This window comes from Meriones unguiculatus, chromosome 2 (genome assembly GCF_030254825.1).
Source record: "Meriones unguiculatus strain TT.TT164.6M chromosome 2, Bangor_MerUng_6.1, whole genome shotgun sequence".
Lineage (NCBI taxonomy): Eukaryota > Metazoa > Chordata > Mammalia > Rodentia > Muridae > Meriones > Meriones unguiculatus.
In genome coordinates, this window is record NC_083350.1 from 103,883,902 (window position 1) to 103,903,098 (window position 19,197).

Here is a 19,197-nt window from a genome sequence, read left to right on the forward strand (position 1 = left end):
ACTATCTGGGTGCTCCCAATGTGCTCCTTCAAATGTTTTCTTCAGGAGTTAAATAAGATGAGTGTGCAGCTGGATCAGGTCACCAGGAAGCTACAGGAGAAGCAGGAGCACTGCGGCCAGCTGGAGAGCCATCTCAAGGAGCACAAGGAGAAGCAGCTCTCTCTAGAACAAAAAGTGGAAGACTTAGAAGGTCAAATTAAGGTTTGTATAAAAGCAGTTGATTTTGTCATATTTTTACTCTGCAGTGTTGGAGTCTGATGACCTTCAACAGAGTCAAAACTATTAAGTAACAGAGAAAGGTGAAGGGGTACAAAATTTTAAAAATTACTCTTAATTAATTTTGAATTCCATATTTATTTGTAATTCCTTCATTAATGGATAGCTTTTATATATAACAATTAACTAGTGTTGATTTATTGTAAAGTGTAAAATATATCCAGGAGACACCAAACAGTATAAGTCTGCTGTTAGAAAATCTCTTCTCCCCTTTGATTTTTCCATTTCCCTACAACTTCTTTCAATGTAATATCTCATCTATGGTAGAACTTTTTCTTTTCAAAACTTTTATATCCCCTTTATATTTTGATTCTAATTTAGTAATGCATTTAAACCATTATAAGGTAGCTGAGCCTTACTTTAAGATACTTCTAAGTGAGGTGTTGATTTACTAAAAAGATGAAATAATTCGACATATCAGGGAAAACTTTCTGGAATTACTAACAGTTGAACAAAAAATTCTTAGGTTTCTATGTTCCTTACACTTTCATAATCAGTTGAAGTTGATATGTGATTACAGTATTAGGACACGACTGTTCTATATGGACATCTAGACCAGCGTAATACAAAAAAAAATGGCTTTTGCAATTCTGTTTATGGTTTGTTCTTTTTGAATGCCAACAGTAGTAGTAATGACAAAGTAGATATGGTTGAAAAGAATAGGTAATGATGTGTTACAGAAAAGTAAACAGAAAGAATTCTTATCTGGGAATCTTTCTAAAGTAGTTGTAATTGGAACAAGAGTATCTGGGGTGCTGTCTCACAGTAATTGATTATAGATAACACCTTATACTGTACATTTCAGAAAGTCAGAAAAAATGATTCTTTGAAAGTTTTCTGCACAGATAAGAGGCAAATGAGTTATGTCTAACTTATGTGTAATATTATTAGGCTCTTTATTGGCATGTATAATGTCTATGTTTTCATGTTTTATTAAAAAGTAGTTAAATGAAGGCTAGGGAGATGGTTCAGTCAGTAAGTAAATCCTGTCTTGTGAGCATGAGAACCTGAGTTTGGAGCCTTAGTGCCCACATAAAGATGAGACACGCTGGCAGGTCCGTGATGTTTGTGCTAGGTAGGCAGAGGAAGGAGGGTCCTTGGGGCCTGGGCTTGGGCACCCTGGCTGTGTCTTCAAGCTTCAGTTCAGTGAGGGACCCTGCCTTACAGAATAAGGTGAAGAGTGATTGGGAAAGACATTCAGTGTTGACATTTGTCCTCCAAATGCACACACTCCCCAAAAGCACACACATGAACACACAAACACACACAAATGATAATAGAAAGCACATTGCTTCTATTTAAACCTATGTGTAGTAGTTTGATTTTATAAATTTGAAAAAATCTGACACATTATAATATCTATGAGACACCTAGTACACTATAACCAAGACACTAAATAAGCAAAGTTAGAAATTTTAAGTGTTGTATATTTAGGGTCGGTACGTGTCAATTTGAGGACTATGTGACACATCCATTCTTTTTTATGGTTATTTTATGGTTGTTAACTACATACATGTAGGTACTTAGTTTTTTTTCCAAACTTGAATTAACAATCGTTTGCATTTTTAATAAACATTTATGTTTAAGTTGATTTTCTTAAAATTTATTATTATTGTTGTTATTTACAATTTATTTACTTTGTATCCTGGTTGTAGCCCCCTCCCTCATCTCCTCCCAGTCCCACCCTCCCTCCCTTTTCCTCCCCTATCTCCCTTTCTTAGCCTATTGATAGGGGAAGTCCTCCTCCCCTATTGTCTGACCCTAGTCTATCAGATCCTATCAGGACTGCCTGAATCCTCTTTCTCTGTGGGCTGCCTAGGTCACCCCACCAGGGAGAAGCGATCAAGGAGTAGGCAACCAAGTTCATGTCAAGACTGTCTCTTCTCCCCTTAGTAGGGTACCCACATGGAGACTGAGCTGTCGGCCTTTGGTTGATGCATCAGTCTTTGCAGTCCCTGTGGCACAGCTTTTTAGGCTTTGTTGGTCTTTTTGTAGGGCTTCTGTACCCTCCAGGTCCTTCTATATCCCCCTTCTTCCATTAGACTCTTGCGCTCTGTCCAAACTTTGGTTGTGAGTCTCTGCATCTGCTTTGATCCCCTGCTGGGTGGATTCTTTTAGAGGACATCTATAGTAGGCTCCCATCTTGTTCCCTCTCTTGTACTGTTTTCGGTGTCTATCCTGTTTTCCCTTCTGAATGAGAATTAAGCATCTTCCCTAGGGTCCTCCTTGTTTTTAGCTTCTTTAACTCTGTAGATTTTAGCATGTTCTTATAATTAACTTTTAAAATAACCACTGATTTATGTAAAAAGCCTATTCTAGATTATCTGACAGACTCTAAGCAGAACAACTCCCTCAATCAGTGGTTTCAGAATGGGTTTTTATATATATATTATAACTATTTTGTATATTTTGTCAATAATCATTTGAATGCAAACCAAATGTTATAATATTTAATAATAGAGTAGTTCTTGTCAAAATTCAAATGGATGCTATACTTCATCCACAGAAACTAGAAGCTGATGCTCTTGAAGTTAAAGCAGGCAAGGAGCAAGCTTTGCAGAGTCTCCACCAGCAGAGGCAGCTGAGTGCAGACCTACAGCTCAGAACTGAAGAGCTGAGGAAACAGCTTGAAGAGGAGAAGGAAGTGTAAGCTGACCTGCTTTATAGCCCTAAGGTTTTGATTGTTTGCCTGTTCTTAGAGATTCACGTAGAGTTGATTTGTTTTGGTGTGTGTGTGTGTGTGTGTGTGTGTGTGTGTGTGTGTGTGTGGTTTCTTATGCCAGTAACATTAATGCCACTATTACTTGGTTAAAGTGAACTTCATTTTCTGTTGTTCTATAATTTTAGTCACTTTTCAGCAGTGGTGTGGTACCTGTTCTCTTGAGCATTCATTTTGAGTTGTTCACCAGTTTGAAATAGTTAATGTAAGAAATTTAAATACTGGAATGTGTGTGTGTATCACCTAAGAACCATCAAGTGTCTACTCTGAGGTACTGTACTAAGTACAAAATGGAGTTTTACTCATTAGGAATGTTTTTTTTTTTTCAACTTTGTATGGATTTTGTAGCTTTGATGCTTTTGAGTACTTCATTTGCTTTCTCTTGCTGTGATGAAATACCAAAAGAAATGGAAAAGGAGAGGAAAAGGTTTACTACATTTTATGAGTTAAGAGTCCATCATCAAAGGAAGCCAGGACTTAGAGGCACGAACTGAAGCAGAGGCTATGGAGGAGTGCTGCTTACTGGCTTGCTCCCCGTGACTTACTCAGCCTGCTTTCTCATACACTTAGGACCACCTGTCCAGGGCTAGCACTACCCATAATGGGCCTTGGAAGTAGCTGGTCTTAGCTACTTTTGGGGTTCTTTTTTTTTTTCTCACCCTTTATCCCTCTGGTTTTACCCCTATCAGTAGATAGGAGATAAAGCAGGATATAGAGGAGAGATAGAGATCCTTGAATCTGATTTCTTTCTTGTTTCTTCTTTGCTTATAGCTGGTCTTTGCTACTTTGTGGGTTCATTTTCCATCTTTTATCCTCCTCCTGCCCTTTTACTGCCTATCACCAGATAGGAGAGAAAAAAGGATATAGGGAGAGAGATCCTTGAATCTATATAAATTTATATAAAGTTCCCAGAATTTCAAACATTACACAATTGGAGAAACTATTTGCAGTTAGCAAAACCACACCTCTGGTAGACCATGAGGCAAATGATAGTCAGCTACTGAGGATAGTCCAAAGCAGGCCCATATCCGCACCTAGGATTAAAACAAAAACATATTCTTACAATATTTCTGTGTTTTTAAAGAAACCAAAATTTCAGAATTCTCACTACAAATCATCAGTTAAAAAAATGAACCACAGAGTTACCCAATAGTCAGTCTGATTGAGAGTGTTTTCTCATTTAGCTTGTGTCAAGTTGACAGAAAAATAATCGGTGCATTGAGTGTTACGAAAACAGAAGAATTAGTGTACATTCTTAAAATTGTATTTTTCACTTCTCATTCTTATAGCTTATTCATGCTGCATTAAGAAAACTTATATTTCCCCTCCCCCAAGGGAGGAGCAGCCTTGCTGGGCCACAGAGGAGGATATTGCAGCCGGTCCTGGAGATACCTGATAAGCTAGGGTCAGATGGAAGGGGAGGAGGTCCTCCCCTTTCAGTGGACTTAGAGAGGAGCAGGAAGGAAATGAGGGAGAGAGGATGGGATTGGAAGGGATTGAGGGAGGGGCTACAACTGGGATACAAAGTAAATAAACTAATTAATATAAAAAATAAAAGTTTAATTAAAAAAAGAAAACTTGTACTAAGGATCCATGATAATGGATCACTTTATATGTTTTATTGAAGTTAGATAAACCATTTGTCTTTACTTTTAAAGTAAAATGATTCCTTTAAAAATATCCTACTATATTATGTTAAGTGTTTTGATATTCAGATTCATCAACATATGATATATTTCTACGGAAAGAGACAGATCTGTATTTGTTTAGGGAATAACACTCTAACTCTGTACCGTAGGGATCCTGGGAAACTTTTGCTGCTTGTTGTAGACCCTCTCGGTGTCTGACTTTCTCTGATCACTTACTATGGTGCACAGAACTGAATTAAGTTAGGAAGTATAAATAACTTCGCTCTTTCTAAGGAAAGCATGTGCATCTGATGAGCTGTTTTAAGGTTCTTAAAATTATTTTTTCTGATCCATATAAAAAGTTCAAGACTTAGTAGTCTTTTATGAGTAATTTTGAATGATAAATTTTACATTAATTTTAAAAATTCTTTTTAATCCAGAGTGTCTCGTACAAAATTGGATCTGCAGAATAAATCTGAAGCCCTTGAAAATATTACACAAACTCTCAGTAAGAAAGAAGAAGAAAAAGTTGTCTTGAAGCAAGAATTTGAAAAATTAAGTGAGGATGCAAAGACACAGCACAAGGAGCTGAGTGAAAGGCTCCAAGCGGCAGCCACAGACCTGAGAGCAGTGACAGCACAGAAAGAGGCCCTGATGGCAGAGCTGTCTACAACAAAAGATAAACTGTCACAAGTTTCTGATTCTTTAAAAAACTCCAAAAGTGATTTTGAAAAGGAGAATCAGAAAGGAAAAGCTGCTATATTGGATTTGGTAAGCTGTTTACGTTAACTTAGGTAGACGTCATCTTAGTCAAAATGCCCTAACTGGTATGTGTGTTGGGTTCTGGTTTATTTTCTTCTATTTTTCTTTATAAATGATAAACAATGTATAAGTTATTACAGACATTTTTCTGTGTTACATTTCTTTATCAGGAAAAAACTTGTAAAGAATTAAAGCATCAGCTTCAAGTACAGACAGAAAGTGCACTCAAGGAGCAGAAGGAACTGAAAAAGTCACTCGAGAAAGAGAAAGAGGTACAGTTTTCTTCTAATATAAATATGTAAAATATAACAGGCCTTTGAATTTTCCAGGTGTTTTCACCCTGATACAGAAATCAAGCAAATTTTTTTTCTCTAAAATGTGATGGCTCATGTGTTTATTTTAAAATTGCTTGTGTTTTACTCATCATAACAAAATTTAAACTAATTTAAAATGTAAAGGACAAATAAAGAAATATAATTAAGAGAAGCAGAAAATTAAATCAATTGACCATGAGAATCTTAATTATATAGGGTTAAAGACCATTAAAACTGAAAAATTAATAGATTCCTAAACATGACTTATTTCATAGCTTGTCCTGGTTTGTTTTGATAAAACACTGACCAAAAACAGGTTGGGAAAGATTTATTTGGCTTACATATCTGGATCACAGCCCATCATTCAGGGAAGCCAAGGCAGGGACTCCAGCAAGGCGGGGACTCCAGAAGAGACCGTGGAGAAATGCTCTTTACTAGTTTGTTCCCCAAAGTTTGCTCACTTAGTTTCTTATCTGTCCAGGTCCACCTGTCCAGAGGTGGCAGCACCTGCTGTGGGCTGGGCCCACTCATGTCCATCAACAATCAAGACATTGCCCCACAGGCTTGCTCACAGTTCAGTCTGGAGACAGTTCCTCAGCTGAAGCTCTTCCCACATGACTCCAGTTTAGGTCAAATTGACAAACCTTCACCACCACAGAGACAGTGATAATATTTGATGATGACTGTATAGTGGCAAAAAGATGTTTCTGGACTACTACACAGTAACCAAATATTTCACATCATTAATGTTTCTGAAATAAGTCATATTTAGAAAGTGGCCAGCAGGTTCGAACCTCTGCCAAAAGTAGTGTGTTGCTTGCAGCAGATACATAGGGTATGTGTTCTGAATGAATAAATGAGTCAAACAAGTTTCATTTTCTTTTAGACTTCTCAACAGTTGAAGGTAGAACTCAGTTCAGTCAAGGGAGAAGTCGCACAGGCTCAAAATACATTAAAACAAAAGGAAAAAGAAGAACAGCAGCTTCAGGGGAGCATCAATCAGCTGAAGCAAGCAGCTGAAGAAAAGAGAAAACACATTGAAGTACTTAAAGGAGAAGTTAAAAATGCTGTTTCACAAAAGGTATTGATAAAAGAATTACTTTTTTTTTTTTTTAGTTTTTTAATCACTTTATTGTAACTGAATGCACAGATTAAAAACATCACATAGCTAGGTAATGCTAGCCAGTCGAACACTTTCCCAGTACCAAACTGTGTGATTCTCATAAAACATTTTTTTTTTCAATGCAGTTTATTCAGGAACCTTGAACAATCATCTGACCCTGGGGAAAGCCAGCCCACAGCTTAAATAGCCTCTGGGTAGCCAACCCCAGCATGCCACGTGGGCAATGCAGATAGATCCACATACATAGAAGCAAGCCAGATCCTCAGCCTTAGCCAAATGTGGAGTTGTTTGTGACAGAGAGCACTCACCATCGGGAAGGTGGAAGGCGGAAACCAGCTCCATCTTTAAGGCGCAGCATTACGCAGCTCTCTACAGTTCCCCCTTTTTGTTTTAGATGCATCAGGCAAGAGTAGAGGTCTGATCTCTGATATTAGAAATAAATTGGGACTTTGTACTGATGTTCATTTAGGTGTCATCCACCCAAAGAGCATCAGACCCGTCCGATACCTTTTTCTCAGAGGAGGGACCTGGGGCATCAACCCGCATGCAATCAGACATGCTCTTCTCTGGGTCCAAAGCGGCTGACCCTGAGTACAGTGCTTAACCTCGCATCCTGAGCGTAACATTTTAGCTTTTTATGGTAGCCAACCATGCTTGGGGAGACTGTCCTGCTTCAATGGCTGTAAAGGCCTGAATGATCATGGCTGCATTACGCTGTTGTGAGACTCTAATCTTGCATATATACCACAGGCAAACCAAGGAGACCAACACCAGAAGGCCTGCTAACGCTCCCATGCCCGCCCATTCCTTCAGATGATTCATGGCTGCAGCAATCCATGATGATAATCCTGTGGCTAGTCCTGCGTCCATTCTGGTAGAATTTACCATGACAATGGCCACTCTCAGCTGCTCCATCGTAGTATCGAATTCTCCAGTCCAATTACCTAAAATATAGCTAGACAATTGTTTAGACAGATTTGCAGGGAAAATTCTCATGTTGTATGCTACTGACTCAAAGTCCAGCATACTTTCATTGACAGCCAAGTTGAGCAATTTGCCATAGGGTATCAATTTGCTCCTGCACGAGGTCAATCCTCTGATTGAACACCATCAAGCCTCCTTTTAGTTGAGCATTAATTCCTTTTTGTACATCTAAGGCATGAGCTACATTGGCTAAATGATTATTCAGGGTCTGAGCAGTCTGCCCAGTATGACTCCTGGCTAATGCTGCGGTGGTAGCTCCAACAGCCGCCAATGAGATGGCAGTAACAATGGCGGCTGTAGTTCCAAGATCCCTTTTCTGTCTGAAGAGTCATAGCATGAGGGGCATCAACGGGCACAGGCACCCAGCGAGGCATGCAAGTAACCAGCTAGTAAATTTACTAGCATTCCAGCATTGGGCAAAAAAGCAAGTATCATTACCACAATTACTTGGCTCTATCTGGCTAATAATGAATAAAAATGGGGAATATAAACAAACAGGTGTGGGCTTATAGGAAATATTATGAGAAGCCTTAACCCCCTCGTTGGAACATCCTGCATCAGTTCTAGAACTAGCAGTGGTGGTGTCCGAGGTCTGAGTAGGTTCAGGAGACCATTGCCCCCAGGGGCGAGACGTGCTCCATGTAAATTGACTAACTCCATGTTTTCCTCCACTTTTGAAAGTCATTTAAGGTTCTTAAATTATTTTTTTCCCTTTTTTTTTTTATTTTTCATCAATTACACTTTATTCATTCTGCATCCCCCCATAAACCCCTCCACAAGGAGAGCAACAGAACCAGAAAATTTGAACACAGGGAACTTTCCAGAGACTCATACTCCAACCAAGGACTATTCATAGAGATAACCCAGAACCCCTGCACAGATGTAGCCCAGAGCAGTTCAGAGTCCAATTGGGTTACATAGTAATGTGAAGAGGGACTGCCTCTGACATAATCTGATTGGCCTGCTCTTTGATCACCTCCCCCTGGTGGGGGGAGCAGCCTTACCAGGCCATAGTAGAGGACAATGCAGCCACTTTTGATGTGAACTGATGGACTAAGATCAGAAAGGAGAAGAATTACTTTTTATAGGAAGAAAAAGCAGAAGCTAAGATAAAATGAGAGTTCCGTTATAGATGTATATATTTAAAATTTTGTAAAATATAGGTTATATTTGATATATGATTTAAGTCTGAGTCTTCATTGTAATGTCAGGTAATTTATTATTTAAATTTTCCATAATCCTTTGTCTAATAATCATGAAAATACATAGAAGTAATGTTTGACATTGGGGTAATTACTTATGTAGCATTTCTATTGTCTTAGAAAAGTTTAAAGAAATTTATAATAAATCATTCTTACAATGGAAAAATAACAAAAATCATAAAGTGTAATATATTTAAAAACTCAGCAATGTTAGATGTTCTTGACATTTTTATATTATAGCAGATGTTTTTATTTTCAAGAAGAAAGCAACAATTTATTGTTAACCAGTTTCATTCTTTTTTTTTTTTAAGATTTATTTATTTATTATGTATACAATGTTTTGTCTACATGTATGCCTGCTCCAGAAGAGAGCACCAGATCTCATTATAGATGGTGGTGAGCCACCATGTGGTTGCTGGGAATTGAACTCAGGTCCTCTGAAAGAGCCAGTTTCATTCTTAAATGTGTTCTCATCTTGTCCAGAATGAGCTAGTGAAAGAAGATGGATTTAGTATTAAACACTTAGAGCAAAGGAAGGTCTTTCTTACTGTTAGTTTTGTATGTTAGCTGGTCTTTAGAGAAGAAGGTATAGTCCTTACTCTGTAGGGTAACCGAAATGGCCATGTGTCACAAACAAACTTTGGGCAGAATTCAGGGAATCTTAGGAAAGAAGGGGGAGATAGAAAGACCTGGAAAGAACAGGAGCTCCACAAAGAGAGCAACAGAACCAAAAAATCTGGGCACAGGGGTCTTTTCTGAAACTGATACTCCAACCAAGATATGCATGGAGATAACCTAGAATATCTCAGATGTAGCCCATGGCAGCTCAGTGTCCAAGTGGGTTCTGTAGTAAGGGGAACAGGGATTGTCTCTGACATGACCTCAGTGGCTGGCTCTTTGACCGCCTCCCCCTAATGGGGGAGCAGCCTTGCCAGGCCACAAAGGAAGACAGTGCAGCCGTTCTGATGAGACCTGATAGATTAGGGTCAGATGGAAGTGGAGGAGGACCTCCCCTATCAGTGGACTTGGAGAAGGGCCTAGGAGGAGATGAGGGAGGGAAGGTGGGATTGGGAGATGAGAGAGGGGGCTACAGCCAGGATACAAAGTGAATAAACTACGTAATATAAAAAATAAAAATTTAATTAACAAAAAGAAAATGTGACATGAACTCAATGGCTGGCTCTTTGACACCCCCATCCTGAGGGAGGAACAGCCTTGCTAGGTCACAGAGGAGGAATTTGCAACCAGTCCTGAAGATACCTGATAACCTAGGGTCAGATGGAAGGGGCGGAGGACCTCCCCTATCAGTGGACTTGGAAAGGGGTAGGGAGAAGATGAGGGAGGGAGGGTGGGATTGGGAGAGAATGAGGGAGGGGGTTACAGCTGGGGTACAAAGTAAATAACCTGTTATTAATATAAAAAATAAAAATTATAAAAAAGAAAATGTCAATCTTTAGAAAAAAATTTTTACTTGAGGGGTTGGAAGGAAGAAAAGGAACTAGAAAATGATGTGATTATATTTAAATTTGAAAACTAGAAATAATAAATCAATTTTAAAATAAAAAAAGAGTTGGTCTTTAAAGAAGAGGGTACAGTCCTTTGTCTGTAGGATAATTGAAATGGCCATGTCATTCAGAGTTGGTCTTTAGAGAAGAGAATACAGTCCTTAGTCTGTAGGTAACCAAAATGGCCATGTCATTAAGAGTTGGCTGCTGTACTACTAGAGTAAAAATTAGAGATAATGCATATGAAGCTGATATTTAACAGTTTTCAGTTATGCCACATAACATAAAAGTAATTTTCTAAAAATATAGGCAGTATAGAAACATTTGTCTTTTTGTGCTTTCATATGTAATCAGAAACTGGATTATAGTTGTCATAGTGAATTTGTTGCACATTTTTTCAAGATCCTTTTTAGTCTTCAATAAGTCCCTGCATGTATGTAGTTTATGCTTTATGCCATGCTTATCGTTCTCATTTTTTTCCCTCCCTCTCACCTCTGGACTATTTCATCCTAAGAAGCTCCTGCACCACTTAACCGTCTTTCCTTTTTTAAATTATTCCTTTTATTTTTGAGATTATAATTACATCATCTATTCCCTCTATTTCCTCCCCTAAACCCTCCCATACCTCCTTGCTCTTTTTCAAATTAAAGTCTTCTTATTTTCATTGTACATATATAAACGTGTAGTAACAATTAATGAAACCATGTCCTTTTTAAAAAAGTGGCCACCAAGTTATAATTGGGTTCCTGGCACAAACATTAGTGTGGCATTACTTACTAGAACATAAGCAACACACCAGTGGCTATTCCACTGAAAACAAATGGCTCCTCTAGCAGCCATTACCTGCTAGTGGCTCTTCAGCTAGGACCAGGACCTCATGAGCCTCTCGGTGTGTTGAAGGACTCCATCTTGTGTAGGCCTTGTTAGTTACACATTTTAATGTCTTTTTGTGTGTGTGTGTGTGATTTATTTTTGAGATGAATTTTGCTGTGATAACAAGTTTGGGCTGGAAGTCTCCATCTTCCTATCGCAGCCCTTCAAATATCTGGAATTATATCTATATGCCACCATTCCTAATTTATACATATTGATATTTGAGCCTCCCTCTCCCCAACTCCCAGAATTCAGTATCAAATCCAGGTATTTCTGAAACCTTATTTTTATATCATTATAATTTAGTGAGTTGAAAATAAATTTTATGTTTTGTTTTCATTAAATTATTACGATTTTTAAAGGTTTTAGAGTAATATCTATTTCATATGATTTATACAGCTTCACTAGATGATACCTAAAATTAGATTGTGGTAAAAACATGGAAGAAAAGAAGTGAGCTTCTAGAGAAGAACGTATATAGTAATGTATGACCTGTGATGTAACGGGTGTCTTGATTCCCAACCATTAGCTCTAAGAACTCTGGGAAAGGGAACTGGGTGGATAGTGTGTAGCAGAGAATAGCTAGCGCTCTCTCAGTCCTCAGGCAGTTAACGTCCGTCCCTGTCAGCCCACCTCCTAGCTCGCGTCCCACTGTCAACAGCCTTGTCCAGGGTAATATGTTTGTTTTTCTGATCTGGATCATTTTGATAGATAAGCAACAGATGTCTCAGGCTTTTGCATCTCGTGTCCATTAGAACTCATGAAATCTTCTTGATGTTTAATGCCATGTTGTCATTCTGGGTGCTAGAGATACAGCTGTGAACAAAACAGACAAGTGCCTGTGCTTGTGGAGGTTATACTTTAGGGCCAAACACAACAGCAGAGTGGTTCGAAAGAATGATGGGGCAGAGTCTTACTAAAACCTAAATGATTATAAATGCCTCCCTGGAGAGATGTATGTTGCACATGAATTATAAAAGCCACCAGTGACAAGTCTGGGACTGGTGACACATACCTTTATTTCAGCAATCAGGAGGCAGAACCAGGCAGATATCTGTGATTTGAGGGCAGCTTGTGAATTCTGGGGTGGGCATGGCTACATAGTGACACCTTGTCTCAAAAATAAAAATAAAACAGTAACAACAAAAAACTCTGTCCATGCCATGATTTGGGGCTAATTAATACAGATATATTAGAGCAAGCTTGAGGAAGAGTAACAAAAGAGAAATAGACAGGTACTCCATCATCTACAGGCAAATTGTTGGACTTACAAGATTACAGAATGATAGTTTTTGACCTATGGATACTTTTAGTCTATTGAGGGATTTATTTTCATCAGATTTGACACACCCAGTTTTAATATATGACTAACTAGAAATGAAGGAGCACTAGAATAAAGGAAAGGCACCCAGAAGACGCTGCAGTGACGAGGCAGTTCTGTGGAGGCACAAAGTATGGAGGAGAATGGGCTACAAAGTATGGATTGGAAGTATAGTTATTGAGCCTTTATGATACACTACAAGTTGAGAGATATTGGGAGAATCAAGGATAACTTTGAATTTGTGCACATGGATGTTTATTTGAGTGACGTAGTTTTTTTGTTTGTTTGTTTGTTTGTTTGTTTGTTTTTGATGGGCAAAATCCAGAGTTCAGGTTAAGAAAGGTATCTGTGGATTGTTCAAGAGACATCATGAAGGTTCCTAGATAATAAGAGCTCAAAGTTCAGAGCTTAAAAATACTTGTTTAAAGGTTAAAATACTTGTTTAAGGTTAAAACCTTAAAATACAGAGGTTAAAAATACTTGTTTAAGAAGGGTGTTTAAAGCTATAGTTCTAGAAGAGATCTTTTTTTAAAAAAATCCATAAAATAAAAGTGGGGCAATGCCAGAGGTTTGGAGTTCTACAGTATTGAGAGCTATAGTTGAAGAAAAGAAACCAGTAAAATAATCTGAGGAGAAATGACCAGTAGAATTGCAAGGGAGCCTGAAACATGAACATTTTGGAAACCAGGGCAGGAAGATGCGTTAGGAAACACAGTTAAGTATCAAGTGGCTCTAAGTGATGGTTTTGAAACATGAGGGATACGGATGACATCAGCCTCAGATTCACTAAACTAATATATAATTTTATCTTTACAAAAGTTTAACTGACCACCATGACTATATATATATTCATAGAATGGATGTAGGGATAATTCTATACTTGTGTACTTTTTGTTTTATTGAAAGAGTTGTTTTTTCCCCACATAAGATATCCTGACTATGGTTTCCCTGCCCTCTACTCTTCCCAGTTCCTCCCCACCTCCCCTCCCCTCAGGATCCACCCCTTTCTGCTTCTCAAAACAAATAGTCTTCTAAGGAATAGTAGTATAATAAGATGAAAACTTGTGTGTAATTTTTAATGATCAAATTAGAGGAATTAGCATTCCTCTTTCTTTTAAACATCATTTTTTCCTGTTGAGAACCCTCAGACTCTTTCTTATCTTCTAGTTCTTTGTAAAACATACAATAAATCACCATAAATCACAGTCCAAGGAGCCTAATTCTCCTAGTAAGTACTACTCAGTACCTACTCTTCAGTCTCTTTATTCTCCCAATGACTTTGTCCTTCTAAGCCTCTGCCAGAACCGTTTCACTCAATGAGAGGTAGTTACTTCTTTTAAAAGCCAAGCATATTTTATTTACCATTATGCAGACAATTTTTAAATATGTCATATGTTTATATCTCTCCCAAATATTCTTGGTTTTAGAATAATTTGAACTTTGTGAAATCATTTTCTGTCTTGATATTAATAAAGATGATTTACAGAAGTTCCCAGAGTTACTCTTGAGTTTTCAAGAGTAGGAACTACATATCCATTCAGCACAGTAATGGCTTCTTAATTTTTTCATGTAGTATTTTTTCTTAGTTTAGCCTTAAAATGTCATTCAAGAAATCCAGGACTGTGCCTTCTCATAGCCCCAGCGTTGCTTGGCTCCTGAGAGCGAGTGCCTACTACTTTATAGTAGGTGGTCTCTCTTTCCCTCTGATGATGCTTGCACTTAAATAGGGACTTGCTCGTTCTGTAGTTCTCTGACTTGTACATTTAAAGTAGGTTGTTCTTTATTAAAATATGAGCTTAGACCAAAATGCACTTTAGCTGATTATCCCAGGGTTTGCTTGTATAAGTTTTGTTTTCTATTTGACGGCTTTTAACTGCATTCTTTTTGAAACCACTCCTGCATGTTTCAGACAGAGCTGGAGACGGCATTGCAGCAGCAGTCATCACAGGCAGCCCAGGAACGTGCAGCAGAAAGAGAGAAACTGTCAGCGCTTCAGAGCACCTATGAAAAGTGCCAGGCAAACCTGAAGCAGCTTCAGTCTGATCTCTACGGCAAAGAGTCTGAACTCCTAGCCACACGGCAAGACCTAAAGGTATAGTAAACTGCAGTATGTTATAAAGCCCAGAAAACAGTTGCCTAATGGGCAAGGAAAATTAATATTTGCAAAATACCACATTTTTTTATTCAACTACTCCTTTAATGTTTTTTGAATCAACTTATTTTATGTATATTAAATCATAATATACATAATTAAAATATACATAAAAACTTATTTTTAAATGAGTTATAGAAAAATATTTTGGGCATATGTTATTACACTGTTAGCTTTTCTGATTTTGAAGCCTTATCTGAGAATAACTATAGAGATTGGCTGGCTATAAGCCCGTTGTGAAAAATACAAGTGGTTCTATTGTTATCAAGCAAAACTGACTTTTAGTGTTATGTATTTGTCAGCTTTCTAAGCTTACAGGAATGCCTAATGATTAAAATTAGGCCAATTAAATATAGCCTTAATTAATAATACTATATAATTAAATAAAGCGTCGTGTTTATTAACATAAAAAGTATAAATAAAAAGGTAATCAAATTTTATGCAGCAGTGGCATGGTACTTCTGTGAAGGTAAGTTTGCTCTTACACACAGGACCTGGAGACAACACCCTTGCTCCTTCCCTCAGATACGGTCTCTGTCCCTGTTTGTTTCTTGTCCTTCTTTTTCCTTTTATCATAGTAAATCTTTCTTTTGTTTAAAGTGCACTAGTGTAAAATTTTGTTGAGAATCACCAAACATTAAAACATTTTATTTATTTATATATATTGTATATATTTTGTGTTTTATTCATGGGCTCTTGTAGGGAAGAGTTCATGAGGAGAACTAAGCCACTTAGATATATGAGCAGGTCCTGAATTACAGGTAGCGCTTGGAAATACAGTCTTGACAAAGATGGAGAAAGTGAACAGAGTAACCTGGAGTGCTGATTTATGTTTGGAATTTATGTTTTTAGGTTTAAAAAGTAGGCTCCGCATTGTAAAGTATATTAAATGCTTAGCAGAAAACAATTTAATTTTTTACTGGAGTGAAAAAAAAAAAGAAAAAAAAGGAGTCAAGTGAGAAGCATGGGTCACCTAGTGGGGAGATCAGTTAAGATTTTTTTCTCTCCTTCAGGGGATCTGATGCATGAATGTGATGCCTGTTTATTCAAGCAGGCACATTCACACACACATAAATAAAAATAAATTTTAAAAATCTTTCTTCATGAAGTCTGGTATAAAGATGTGAGTTGGTCAGAACTGGGATTAGAGTTAAGAGAATAGAAAGGATAAAGGACAGAGTTCATAGCAAGCCAAGTGGAGGGCAAGGGATCAGTCATAAGGACTTGACACAGAAAGAGGAAAGTGGGGGCAAGAAAGAAAGAAAGAAAGAAGGGGAAAGGAGAGCTATCCCCTTCCCCACCACACACACCCTGAAGGCACGGGAGGGTGGTTAGTAGGTAAGAAAACTTACTCCTCCAGAGGATCTGATGCTCTGACATCTGTGGGCAACTCGGACATTTGATGCACAGACACACATACAGGCAAAACATACATACATATAAAAATACAATTAAATCATTTTATTACTGTTAAATTGTTGTGTTTGTTTTACAATATATTGAAAGGTAGAGAAAGTTTGAGAAGTTTGGATTTAACCTAAAGGCAGTGAGGCTCCACTGGAGGACTTGCATGAAATCTGAATAAAAGAAAGCAGAAGGGCAGGCCCAAGGGGTTTTACAAGGTATGATGGAGCCTCTTTTTTGAAGTTTCTTTTGCAGGGAAGGCAGGACTAGTAATCCAACAGGACAGAAGGTGGTTGGAGCTGTTTGCTTTACTCAAAGCCCCCTTCTTTTACCACCAATTCACTAGATTTATTTTTGATAAAAGTTTGTAAAAACTGTTTTAATGATTCTAAAATGAGATGTGTATAAACTACCTTTTTAATGAACAAGTGTCTAAGGAAGCACAAGTATTAGTAGATCAGGAAGAGAGATGGTTGTCAACCACTTTTTCCTTTTGCTTCAGTGAGCCAATCTCACATATGAGAGAGAAGGGAGAAGAGAGAACATTCTGTGTCATGACATTTAGCTGTGGGAAGGCTTTCTGTCGTAGCTCAGTGTATACCTCAGGCTAACAGTGTGTGCTTGGACACCAATAGGGTTGAACAAGCCTGGCTTTTTCTGTGTCGTTAGCCCCATCTGCTGGATCGTTTATGGAACAGTTTGCTCACTGGGTATTTCTATTGGCTATCATCAGGGCTGTTATTTGTCCAGGAAGAATAGAAATGGAATTCATTATACAATATAAATTCGTAATATAAATTTATGTCCATGTGAAATGAAAATTGTAGGGTTATACAGAATTAAACTTAAATCTTATTTCAGTACTTTCTCGTGCCATTTTATCAGACATCAGAAAAAGTAAGAACTAACATCAAGGTTTTATTTGAAAGAAGTATGGGAAGGCAGGCTTAATTTAAAAAACAACATTGGAAACACAAGGGACCATAGCAATTTTTTTTCACTAGGATGCTATAATCATTGTAAACACTGTCAAGGTTGGAGGGTGATCTACTCAGTGATTTGCCTGTTGCCATGGGTGAGAGTAGGGTAAAGATAGTTAAAGAGCAAAGAAATGGACTGGGAGGAGCATCCTGAGGTAAGCAGTGCTGAGCAAATGAAACATGCATGGCAGTACTGTGTGGGAACTTACCATGCCGTGCTTTGTAGGAGTGTAGCACTGCATGTTCAAAGACAGGGTAGAGCAGTAGCCCTTGGCATCTTTAAAAAGACTTCTTGCCTTTAAAGAGCTAATTGAAGGGCTTCAAAAGTTTAAATTCTTAGAGTCCATGCATGTAAAATCTTATAAACCAATGACAGTTGGAGGTTTTGTGGGCATTTTGAAATTCTTACAGAAATTCTTAGGGGTACTACTGCTCTCTTGATTTTATTAGTAAGCCTGTTGAACCAGAATCTCCATTATCCAATTATAGTAGATTTATATAGTAGGCTTTGAAATTCATCCATTTCAGCGCTGAACACAAATCCATGGTCTTATGCATGCCAGCCAGTACTCCGCACTGACCTACACACTTCCCACCCCAGCCCAGGTGGGGCTTTTATTATTTTTAAAGTCTTTTATTATTTTTTATTACTTTTATTATTTTAAAAGTCAGTTTTTCCTTGATGATATCTGGGCCAGTTAGCACATGCCTCATTTTCCAAGGATCTCACTGTTTTCCTGGGTACTTGGTGGTAACCATTTACTTGGCTTCCTTCTGCTTACACACTGATCTTCTGTAATGAGGATCATTTTATGCAGGGTACTCAGTTAATAATGGAAGCCTGACTAGTGGAAAACAAGGTCACTCTGGGTATAACTGACAAAAAGTCTGAAAGGGTTTAGAATTCTACTGACTGTTATTAAAATTTGAGCTTTATATCTAAAAGATTCTGAACCGAGGGAGTTCCTGGGAAGTGGAAACCTTCCTTTTTCAGGAAGCATAATCTTAAAATTAAATCATATTTGTTTGTTTCATTATTTATTTATTTTTTAAAATATTTTTTTATTTATTTTATGTATATGAATGCTCTATCTTCATGTACACATACATGCCAGAAGAGGGCATCAGATCTCAATATAGGTGGTTGTGAGCCACCATGTGGTTGCTCAGAATTGAACTCAGGACCTCTGAAAGAGCAGCCAAGTGCTCTTAACCGCTGAGCCATCTCTCCAGCCCTCATTATTTATTTTTGAGGCAGTGTTTCACTTTTGTTTTCTAGGCTGCACTCAAACTCATGCGCAATCCTCCTGCCTTAGCCTCTCAGGCACTGAGATTATAGGCATCTATGCCCAGCTTCTCTTTTATTTTATTAAATATGTTTTCTGTGCACTCCTGGCTGGCAGAGGTCCTTTGTTGAGTTGCATTATCTGCCTCATTTTCAGGGCAAGTGCCTCTCTGGTCAGAATCACGTGCTTCTGTGAGGTCTGGTGAAGAGTGTGTTAGCTAGTCCTCCCTCCCTGCAGACCCTTAGCAAGAGCAGCTGAGAATGGCAGTTGCTTTACCTAGGACCATATCCCTCAACTGTAACCTAACAGGCAGAAACGTGGCCCTTTTTTCCACTTCAGTTCCCAAAACTGGGGAGCCTTAGAGTAGTCAGTAACTGTGATAATAACTCACCTCACTTTGTATTAGTTATTTTCCTCACTGTTGTGACAAAAATCTGACAAAACCAACTTGAAGAAGCATTTTTTTGACTCACAGTTTGAATACAGTGTCCACCATGATGGGAAGTCATGGAAGCAGGAGCTCAAGGCAACAACAGGTCACATTGTATCTGTAGGGACAGAGATGAGTGCTACTGCTCTGCCTCCCTTCTTTTCTCTTCATTCAGCCAGGACCCCAGACCAAGGAATGACACTGCCCCACTTAGGGTGGGTCTCTCTGCTTAATTAAC

At 38.1% G+C, this 19,197-nt stretch overlaps 1 protein-coding gene across 3 annotated transcripts in view; it reads left to right on the plus strand.

Annotated features, from left to right (window-relative positions):
* Eea1 (early endosome antigen 1) overlaps positions 1-19,197 on the plus strand; it is a 104,383-nt gene that overhangs the window by 74,156 nt on the left and 11,030 nt on the right. For all 3 annotated transcript variants that reach the window (XM_060377948.1, XM_060377949.1, XM_060377950.1), the window contains 6 exons: positions 46-201; positions 2,783-2,922; positions 5,064-5,394; positions 5,556-5,657; positions 6,586-6,780; positions 14,617-14,799. In XM_060377948.1, the coding sequence (XP_060233931.1) occupies positions 46-201; positions 2,783-2,922; positions 5,064-5,394; positions 5,556-5,657; positions 6,586-6,780; positions 14,617-14,799 (1,107 nt within the window). The remainder of the gene's footprint in view (positions 1-45; positions 202-2,782; positions 2,923-5,063; positions 5,395-5,555; positions 5,658-6,585; positions 6,781-14,616; positions 14,800-19,197) is intronic.